The 12,776-nt window shown below is 38.0% G+C and overlaps 1 protein-coding gene across 8 annotated transcripts in view; it reads left to right on the forward strand.

Moving 5' to 3' along the window:
• The window catches only part of LOC110491178 (arginine-glutamic acid dipeptide repeats protein), a 336,789-nt gene that overhangs the window by 118,002 nt on the left and 206,011 nt on the right, over nt 1–12,776 (forward strand). For all 8 annotated transcript variants that reach the window (XM_036947766.1, XM_036947767.1, XM_036947770.1 and 5 more), the window contains one exon: nt 12,252–12,765. In XM_036947766.1, coding sequence (XP_036803661.1) covers nt 12,396–12,765 — 370 coding nt within the window. In that variant the 5' untranslated portion in view covers nt 12,252–12,395. The remainder of the gene's footprint in view (nt 1–12,251; nt 12,766–12,776) is intronic.

The following is a 12,776-nucleotide window of genomic DNA, read 5'->3' on the forward strand; positions in this document are numbered from 1 at the left end:
ATTATAACACTTCATTATTATAGAACACGCTACATTATAACACTTATAGAACACGCTACATTATAACACTTATAGAACACGCTACATTATAACACTTATAGAACACGCTACATTATAACACTTCATTATTATAGAACACGCTACATTATAACACTTCATTATTATAGAACACGCTACATTATAACACTTATAGAACACGCTACATTATAACACTTATAGAACACGCTACATTATAACACTTCATTATTATAGAACACGCTACATTATAACACTTCATTATTATAGAACACGCTACATTATAACACTTCATTATTATAGAACACGCTACATTATAACACTTATAGAACACGCTACATTATAACACTTCATTATTATAGAACACGCTACATTATAACACTTCATTATTATAGAACACGCTACATTATAACACTTATAGAACACGCTACATTATAACACTTCATTATTATAGAACACGCTACATTATAACACTTATAGAACACGCTACATTATAACACTTATAGAACACGCTACATTATAACACTTCATTATTATAGAACACGCTACATTATAACACTTCATTATTATAGAACACGCTACATTATAACACTTCATTATTATAGAACACGCTACATTATAACACTTCATTATTATAGAACACGCTACATTATAACACTTCATTATTATAGAACACGCTACATTATAACACTTATAGAACACGCTACATTATAACACTTATAGAACACGCTACATTATAACACTTCATTATTATAGAACACGCTACATTATAACACTTATAGAACACGCTACATTATAACACTTCATTATTATAGAACACGCTACATTATAACACTTCATTATTATAGAACACGCTACATTATAACACTTCATTATTATAGAACACGCTACATTATAACACTTATAGAACACGCTACATTATAACACTTATAGAACACGCTACATTATAACACTTCATTATTATAGAACACGCTACATTATAACACTTCATTATTATAGAACACGCTACATTATAACACTTATAGAACACGCTACATTATAACACTTATAGAACACGCTACATTATAACACTTATAGAACACGCTACATTATAACACTTCATTATTATAGAACACGCTACATTATAACACTTCATTATTATAGAACACGCTACATTATAACACTTATAGAACACGCTACATTATAACACTTATAGAACACGCTACATTATAACACTTCATTATTATAGAACACGCTACATTATAACACTTCATTATTATAGAACACGCTACATTATAACACTTCATTATTATAGAACACGCTACATTATAACACTTATAGAACACGCTACATTATAACACTTCATTATTATAGAACACGCTACATTATAACACTTCATTATTATAGAACACGCTACATTATAACACTTATAGAACACGCTACATTATAACACTTCATTATTATAGAACACGCTACATTATAACACTTATAGAACACGCTACATTATAACACTTATAGAACACGCTACATTATAACACTTCATTATTATAGAACACGCTACATTATAACACTTCATTATTATAGAACACGCTACATTATAACACTTCATTATTATAGAACACGCTACATTATAACACTTCATTATTATAGAACACGCTACATTATAACACTTCATTATTATAGAACACGCTACATTATAACACTTATAGAACACGCTACATTATAACACTTATAGAACACGCTACATTATAACACTTCATTATTATAGAACACGCTACATTATAACACTTCATTATTATAGAACACGCTACATTATAACACTTCATTATTATAGAACACGCTACATTATAACACTTCATTATTATAGAACACGCTACATTATAACACTTATAGAACACGCTACATTATAACACTTATAGAACACGCTACATTATAACACTTCATTATTATAGAACACGCTACATTATAACACTTCATTATTATAGAACACGCTACATTATAACACTTATAGAACACGCTACATTATAACACTTCATTATTATAGAACACGCTACATTATAACACTTCATTATTATAGAACACGCTACATTATAACACTTATAGAACACGCTACATTATAACACTTATAGAACACGCTACATTATAACACTTCATTATTATAGAACACGCTACATTATAACACTTCATTATTATAGAACACGCTACATTATAACACTTCATTATTATAGAACACGCTACATTATAACACTTCATTATTATAGAACACGCTACATTATAACACTTATAGAACACGCTACATTATAACACTTATAGAACACGCTACATTATAACACTTCATTATTATAGAACACGCTACATTATAACACTTCATTATTATAGAACACGCTACATTATAACACTTCATTATTATAGAACACGCTACATTATAACACTTATAGAACACGCTACATTATAACACTTATAGAACACGCTACATTATAACACTTCATTATTATAGAACACGCTACATTATAACACTTATAGAACACGCTACATTATAACACTTATAGAACACGCTACATTATAACACTTCATTATTATAGAACACGCTACATTATAACACTTCATTATTATAGAACACGCTACATTATAACACTTATAGAACACGCTACATTATAACACTTCATTATTATAGAACACGCTACATTATAACACTTATAGAACACGCTACATTATAACACTTCATTATTATAGAACACGCTACATTATAACACTTCATTATTATAGAACACGCTACATTATAACACTTCATTATTATAGAACACGCTACATTATAACACTTATAGAACACGCTACATTATAACACTTATAGAACACGCTACATTATAACACTTATAGAACACGCTACATTATAACACTTCATTATTATAGAACACGCTACATTATAACACTTCATTATTATAGAACACGCTACATTATAACACTTCATTATTATAGAACACGCTACATTATAACACTTATAGAACACGCTACATTATAACACTTATAGAACACGCTACATTATAACACTTATAGAACACGCTACATTATAACACTTCATTATTATAGAACACGCTACATTATAACACTTATAGAACACACTACATTATAACACTTCATTATTATAGAACACGCTACATTATAACACTTATAGAACACGCTACATTATAACACTTATAGAACACGCTACATTATAACACTTATAGAACACGCTACATTATAACACTTCATTATTATAGAACACGCTACATTATAACACTTCATTATTATAGAACACGCTACATTATAACACTTCATTATTATAGAACACGCTACATTATAACACTTATAGAACACGCTACATTATAACACTTCATTATTATAGAACACGCTACATTATAACACTTATAGAACACGCTACATTATAACACTTCATTATTATAGAACACGCTACATTATAACACTTATAGAACACGCTACATTATAACACTTATAGAACACGCTACATTATAACACTTATAGAACACGCTACATTATAACACTTCATTATTATAGAACACGCTACATTATAACACTTATAGAACACGCTACATTATAACACTTCATTATTATAGAACACGCTACATTATAACACTTCATTATTATAGAACACGCTACATTATAACACTTCATTATTATAGAACACGCTACATTATAACACTTATAGAACACGCTACATTATAACACTTATAGAACACGCTACATTATAACACTTATAGAACACGCTACATTATAACACTTCATTATTATAGAACACGCTACATTATAACACTTCATTATTATAGAACACGCTACATTATAACACTTATAGAACACGCTACATTATAACACTTATAGAACACGCTACATTATAACACTTATAGAACACACTACATTATAACACTTCATTATTATAGAACACGCTACATTATAACACTTATAGAACACGCTACATTATAACACTTATAGAACACGCTACATTATAACACTTATAGAACACGCTACATTATAACACTTATAGAACACACTACATTATAACACTTCATTATTATAGAACACGCTACATTATAACACTTATAGAACACGCTACATTATAACACTTATAGAACACGCTACATTATAACACTTATAGAACACGCTACATTATAACACTTCATTATTATAGAACACGCTACATTATAACACTTATAGAACACGCTACATTATAACACTTCATTATTATAGAACACGCTACATTATAACACTTCATTATTATAGAACACGCTACATTATAACACTTCATTATTATAGAACACGCTACATTATAACACTTATAGAACACGCTACATTATAACACTTCATTATTATAGAACACGCTACATTATAACACTTCATTATTATAGAACACGCTACATTATAACACTTCATTATTATAGAACACGCTACATTATAACACTTATAGAACACGCTACATTATAACACTTATAGAACACGCTACATTATAACACTTCATTATTATAGAACACGCTACATTATAACACTTATAGAACACGCTACATTATAACACTTCATTATTATAGAACACGCTACATTATAACACTTATAGAACACGCTACATTATAACACTTCATTATTATAGAACACGCTACATTATAACACTTATAGAACACACTACATTATAACACTTCATTATTATAGAACACGCTACATTATAACACTTCATTATTATAGAACACGCTACATTATAACACTTATAGAACACGCTACATTATAACACTTCATTATTATAGAACACGCTACATTATAACACTTCATTATTATAGAACACGCTACATTATAACACTTATAGAACACGCTACATTATAACACTTCATTATTATAGAACACGCTACATTATAACACTTCATTATTATAGAACACGCTACATTATAACACTTCATTATTATAGAACACGCTACATTATAACACTTATAGAACACGCTACATTATAACACTTATAGAACACGCTACATTATAACACTTCATTATTATAGAACACGCTACATTATAACACTTATAGAACACGCTACATTATAACACTTCATTATTATAGAACACGCTACATTATAACACTTCATTATTATAGAACACGCTACATTATAACACTTATAGAACACGCTACATTATAACACTTCATTATTATAGAACATTCTACACTACAGTTAATTATTACAGAACATATTACAGTTCATTAAATATAGCATATTACATTACAGTTCATTATTATATAAATGCTACGCTATTACATTATTGTAGTTCCTGTTTTTCCCCCACTCTAATTCAGTTTGGTAATTTATGAGAATTTATCTCATTTTGGAGACCATTACTGGGGGGAAAAAAATTGCTTTTTTGTTGTTGTTGTTTTTGCTCAGAAAACAGGCCATTGACTCAAGACAGAAACCAAACATTTGCAAATGTTTAAAATCCTTGTTTCAGATGAAGGGTTTTATTCAACTGATCTGAATAGTGTGGCCGAGCCTACATGGCGTTTCTGTGGTTCGGTGTCTGTAGCACCTGTGGTGGGTCTCCCAGATCAGAGCTGGGATTAGGTCGTAGAGACGCAGTATCACAGCATAGTTCCGGTCCCTCACACCTCCAGGACAGACCTGTGATACAGGGTGAGAAATGGATTTTGGCCCGTGTACTATGTGTGTCTCTGTATATAAGGTGCGTGTGTGTGTGTGTGTGTGTATATATCAGGTGTTTGTGTGTCTACGGCCCAGCGGTCGTCGTGGTAACTCATCATTAGGTGATTAATAGTAGCCGTGGCGACTGCTGGGCTGTAATCAAACCTGGTGTTTGTGTTGAAGCTGAAAACAAGAGCAGCTGCCCTGTCAGTTGGTGTACAACAAACACACACACACACACACACAGTAACACACACACACACACACACACACACACACACACACACACACACACAGTAACACACACACACACACAGTAACACACACACACACACAGTAACACACACACACACACACACACACACACACACACACACACACACACACACACACACACACACACACACACACACACACACAGTAACACACACACACACACACACACACACAGTAACACACACACACAGTAACACACACACAGTAACACACACACACACAGTAACACACACACACAGTAACACACACACACAGTAACACACTGCGTAAACACACTCCAGATAACAAGCTGCAGTCATGTCGAGGAAGAGTCGTACTCTTGTCAACCATGTCACTGTATTCTGTCAAAAGCCACTCCTCTCATCCTCTAGTTTCTCTCCTTCATCTTTCCTGTAAACACACTGCATGAGCTATCTCAGGGTCTGTAGTAACTATTTCTAGGTGATCTCAGGGGGCTGTAATAACTATTTCTAGGTGATCTTTAGTGGTAAATAGCAAACAGGGGCCAGTAAGAGAACTACCTGTGTGTGTGTGTGTGTGTTAGTGCATTGCAGGCATACTGCTATTAGGGTTCTGTGCTGTACGGCTGTGTCTGAAATGGTTCTCTATTCTATATAGTGAGTAGAGCAGATCTATGAGACCCCTCATACCTGTGGAACACCTGTGGTAGAAAGGTTTAATGATGATGTTGACGAGAACCTTAGCTGTAGCAGTCAGCCATGTTAGCCTGAATCACAGGTTTTCTCACTACCATAACAGGTAAAATCATAGCATGAGTCCCAATTACCACATTATTCCCTATAAAGTGCAGTAATCCTATGGGCCTGGGTCAAAAAGTAGTGCACTATATTTGGGACATAAGTCTTTTCCTCTACTGGTTCACAGCAGTGGATTGGTCAGGCCGTGGTCTCTCCTCTACAGCTGCCGTTTCACACTAAAGAGAGAATCCTTAAAGACATGCTCCACAACATTGGCCGACTACTAAGATTATTATTTTGAAACCTCCCGCACCCGTTGCTTACATTATCCATAGACAAACATTGGCAGTAGAATGGCCTTAGTGAAGAGTTCGGTGACTTTCAACGTGGAACCAACTGTCGTAGGATGCCACCTTTCCAACAAGTCAGTTCGGCAAATATTTCTGCCCTGCTAGAGCTGCCCTGGTTTACCATAAGTGCTGTTATTGTGAAGTGGAAACGTCTAGGAGCAACAACGGCTCAGCCATGAAGTGGTAGGCCACACAAGCTCACAGAACGGAACCGGCGAGTGCTGAAGCGAGGAAATTTGTCTGTTCTCGGTTGCAACATTCACTACCGAGTTCCAAACTGCCTCTGGAAGCAACGTCAGCACAATAACGGTTCGTCGGGAGCTTCATGAAATGGGTTTCCACGGTCGAGCAGCCGCACACAAGCCTAAGATCATCATGCGCAACGCCAAGCGTTGGCTGGAGTGGTATAAACCTCGCCGCCGTTGGACTCTGGAGCTGTGGAAACGCGTTCTCCGTAGTGATGAATCACGCTTGCCCATCTGGCAGTCCGACGGACGAATCTGGGTTTGACGGATGCCAGGAGAACGCTATCCTGCCCCAATGCTTAGTCCCAACTGTAAAGTTTGGTGGATGAGGAATAATGGTCTTGGGTCACATAGCAGAGCCAGAGAGAGCAATGGGGATGTGCAGGTTGACTCATAAACGCCTGGTGTTTATATTGGGTTAAAACAATACAATTCAGAAAATATCCATAAATGTATAATTCTTGTTCAATTTATATCTATATTCTACGTTGAGGTTTTTCTTTCGTTATGTTTAGGCTTTCTGGTATTAATGCCTAACTTTATGCTCACCAAATAGCCTACAAAAAATAACTCTTAATCACCAAACGCTTTTGTGGACAGACAAAGCAATTTTATGTCTATTCACTGAGATGAGAAGGACGACGTCGGAGTTTAATTCAACATGAGAAAATCTGCGAAATGGAGAGTTGAAAAGAAAGAGAAGGGAGGGACAGAAAAGTCCTGTTTCTGGAAAGATGTGGTGAAACAGGGTGATAGCAGTGCCTGTTATGTGTGGCGAGTGTGGCGCTATACAAATTCGACAGTCACAAGACGGGAACTTCAAGTAGTCTTATGGGACGTCAAGGGAATTGTCCACAAGTGTTCAGATGGGTCAAATGGAAACTGAAATCTGGACACAGACTGTAGGCCTATAAACTCTTATCTGCATTTTTGAATGTGCAGTTAGGGACCGACCGTCTGTAGAGTTGCTGCCCCGATGCGTCGTAAAAGCTGATTAGTATTTCAACCACAAAATATGTATCTTATCAGAAAAACATTGGGTCGTTTTCACAGCTTTCTATTTCCTCATAACTGGTCAAACTGATGTCATTTGGACATTTTGCCCAGAATTGTTTTTCTTCCCCAAATGTTTTAATTTGAAGTTATTGCATTTTCTCCCCGGTCCCTAAACGTCTTTGCTCCACAAAACAAGCAGACATGACAGAGAACCTCACCAATGTCAACTAGATTGAAGCATTCATTCTATAATTTATGACATTATTCTGGTGAGTAAGAGTTTATTTAGTCTTCTAGGTTAACGTATAATGACAGAATAGAACAGAACATGCAACGTAGTCTGTCATTTTCCGAGACCGATTTTGGCTCGTGAGCACTGCTTACAGAACTACTGGCTAAAAAGTATACATGAATACAGGACGATCCCTTTAATTGAAACCATAACAAAGCAGAACCCCACCCCTGTTTTGGTAAACAGCTGAGGGATGGGCCTGGAGAAATGTAACCGCTCTCAAATTCATAGTGTGTAACCTTTTATTTAACTAGGCAAGTCCGTTAAGAACAAATTCTTATTTACAATGACGGCCTACCGGGGAACAGGGGGTTAACTTCCTTTGTGTAAGGGGCAGAACGACAGATTTGTACTTTTGTCAACTCTGGGGATTCGATGAAGCAACCTTTCGGTTACTGGCCCAACGGTAGGCAGAGCTATGGATACAATGACTGACCATTCATGATATCAACATTTTATAGTTTTAGCAATTGTTTTGAGGAGATACTATGTTAACATTTACATTGTTTACAAACACTAGAGTAAAACAAGCTTAAATTGTGTTCTGACGGGTTGGTACGACAGTTGAACTAAACTCACAAGGCATTTACAGGTTATGTTATTCAAGAATCAATTAATTATTTATCGTTCGTGTAGTACAAAAATGGATGTAGCATTCTAGCTTCAAAGACATGTTCCGGGGAACTTTTATCAACTAGTATTTAAAAAAAAATGTATTTATTTAATTAGTGTACTCCCACTTTGTACTGGATGAGTCATTATGTAGTACATCATCTATGAGCAGAATGGCTGTTTTACCTCAACTAGCCCAGGATGAGTCATTATGTAGTACATCATCTATGAGCAGAATGGCTGTTTTACCTAAACTAGCCCAGGATGAGTCATTATGTAGTACATCATCTATGAGCAGAATGACTGTTTTACCTCAACTAGCCCAGGATGAGTCATTATGTAGTGCATCATCTATGAGCAGAATGGCTGTTTTACCTCAACTAGCCCAGGATGAGTCATTATGTAGTGCATCATCTATGAGCAGAATGGCTGTTTTACCTCAACTAGCCCAGGATGAGTCATTATGTAGTACATCATCTATGAGCAGAATGGCTGTTTTTACCTCAACTAGCCCAGGATGAGTCATTATGTAGTGCATCATCTATGAGCAGAATGGCTGTTTTACCTCAACTAGCCCAGGATGAGTCATTATGTAGTGCATCATCTATGAGCAGAATGGCTGTTTTACCTCAACTAGCCCAGGATGAGTCATTATGTAGTACATCATCTATGAGCAGAATGACTGTTTTACCTCAACTAGCCCAGGATGAGTCATTATGTAGTACATCATCTATGAGCAGAATGGCTGTTTTTACCTCAACTAGCCCAGGATGAGTCATTATGTAGTACATCATCTATGAGCAGAATGACTGTTTTACCTCAACTAGCCCAGGATGAGTCATTATGTAGTACATCATCTATGAGCAGAATGGCTGTTTTTACCTCAACTAGCCCAGGATGAGTCATTATGTAGTACATCATCTATGAGCAGAATGACTGTTTTACCTCAACTAGCCCAGGATGAGTCATTATGTAGTACATCATCTATGAGCAGAATGGCTGTTTTACCTAAACTAGCCCAGGATGAGTCATTATGTAGTACATCATCTATGAGCAGAATGGCTGTTTTACCTAAACTAGCCCAGGATGAGTCATTATGTAGTACATCATCTATGAGCAGAATGGCTGTTTTACCTAAACTAGCCCAGGATGAGTCATTATGTAGTACATCATCTATGAGCAGAATGACTGTTTTACCTCAACTAGCCCAGGATGAGTCATTATGTAGTACATCATCTATGAGCAGAATGACTAGGAGACAGGAGCAGATTAGTGACATGACTAGGAGACAGTAGCAGATTAGCGACATGACTAGGAGACAGTAGCAGATTAGCGACATGACTAGGAGACAGGAGCAGATTAGCGACATGACTAGGAGACAGGAGCAGATTAGCGACATGACTAGGAGACAGGAGCAGATTAGCGACATGACTAGGAGACAGGAGCAGATTAGCGACATGACTAGGAGACAGGAGCAGATTAGCGACATGACTAGGGGACAGGAGCAGATTAGCGACATGACTAGGAGACAACAGCAGATTACCGACACAACATGACTAGGAGACAACAGCAGATTACCGACACAACATGACTAGGAGACAACAGCAGATTACCGACACAACATGACTAGGAGACAACAGCAGATTACCGACACAACATGACTAGGAGACAACAGCAGATTACTGACACAACATGACTAGGAGACAACAGCAGATTAGCGACATGACTAGGAGACAACAGCAGATTACCGACACAACATGACTAGGAGACAACAGCAGATTACCGACACAACATGACTAGGAGACAACAGCAGATTACCGACATGACTAGGAGACAGTAGCAGATTAGCGACATGACTAGGAGACAACAGCAGATTAGCGACATGACTTGGAGACAACAGCAGATTAGCGACACAACATGACTAGGAGACAACAGCAGATTAGCGACATGACTAGGAGACAACAGCAGATTACCGACACAACATGACTAGGAGACAACAGCAGATTAGCGACATGACTAGGAGACAACAGCAGATTACCGACACAACATGACTAGGAGACAGTAGCAGATTAGCGTCATGACTAGGAGACAGTAGCAGATTAGCGACAAGACTAGGAGACAGTAGCAGATTAGCGACATGACTAGGAGACAGTAGCAGATTAGCGACATGACTAGGAGACAGGAGCAGTTTAGCGACATGACTAGGAGACAGGAGCAGATTAGCGACATGACTAGGAGACAGGAGCAGATTAGCGACATGACTAGGAGACAGTAGCAGATTAGCGACATGACTAGGAGACAGTAGCAGATTAGCGACATGACTAGGAGACAGTAGCAGATTAGCGACATGACTAGGAGACAGTAGCAGATTAGCGACATGACTAGGAGACAGGAGCAGATTAGCGACATGACTATGAGACAGTAGCAGATTAGCGACATGACTAGGAGACAGTAGCAGATTAGCGACATGACTAGGAGACAGGAGCAGATTAGCGACATGACTAGGAGACAGTAGCAGATTAGCGACATGACTAGGAGACAGTAGCAGATTAGCGACATGACTAGGAGACAGGAGCAGATTAGCGACATGACTAGGAGACAACAGCAGATTACCGACACAACATGACTAGGAGACAACAGCAGTAGTCAGCCCAGACAGAGACTAGACGCATACCTAACCAAATAGACTGCAGGCATGGCTGGAGACAAACTGAGCCAGTCTCAGCACTAGACCTCGTTCCAAATGCTATTTGAAATCGTTTCAAATGGGCTACTTAAACGGTGCTTCATTGAGCTTGTTTGGCACGATGGATCCAATAGATTTCAAAAAAGTGTCTGAACCAAGGTCTGCTCTGCTCAGCAGCCCAGCAGAGGCCTCTAGACTGTGGGCCCTGTAGCAGCTCCTCCCCTGCTACTCGTCTGTCGGGGAAGAGCCCAGCAGTATGCTGCACAAGGAAAGCCCGTGGAACTATTGTGTGTTCCAAATGGCGCCCTATTCCCTATACAGTGCACTACTTTTGACCAGAGGCCAGCTCGTGACAGAAAGGTGATCTTGTCATATTGAATTATTACCCTGGTCATTAACGGCTCCTTTTTCCTGTCTCTCTTCCCTTCTTCTTTCTTCACAGCTTTTCTGGAACACTGGGGCTGTTGGTGTGGCTGAATTTTCCCTGGATTTGATTGGTCAATTCAGAAGACTGAAGCCCAGGCTGACAGTCTACCTTTCACGGAGGCCCAGCCGTGAGAGGACTGAGGAAGGCACGTGGCGAATCATGACCGCGGACAAAGACAAGCCAGACAGAGAGAAGGACAGGGACAGAGACCGAGACAGGGAGAGGGACAGAGAGAGGGACAGAGACCGGGACAAGAGGGACAAAGCGTCCAGGGAGAGCGAGAGCTCACGACCGCGCCGCAGCTGCACGTTGGAGGGCGGAGCTAAGAACTACGCCGAGAGCGAGGACGAGGATAACGAGAACAGGGGAGGTGCCGGGGCAGTAGGCGGGATCAACATGGGGATGGGGGAGGAGTCAGGGAAGAAGGGAAAGAAGAAGATGATCAAGAAGAAGTCGAGGTATGAACGGATGGAGAACGGAGAGATCACTTCCTTCATTACTGAAGACGACGTTGTTTACAGACCTGGCGGTAAGTCAAAT

This window comes from Oncorhynchus mykiss, chromosome 16 (assembly GCF_013265735.2).
Source record: "Oncorhynchus mykiss isolate Arlee chromosome 16, USDA_OmykA_1.1, whole genome shotgun sequence".
NCBI lineage: Eukaryota > Metazoa > Chordata > Actinopteri > Salmoniformes > Salmonidae > Oncorhynchus > Oncorhynchus mykiss.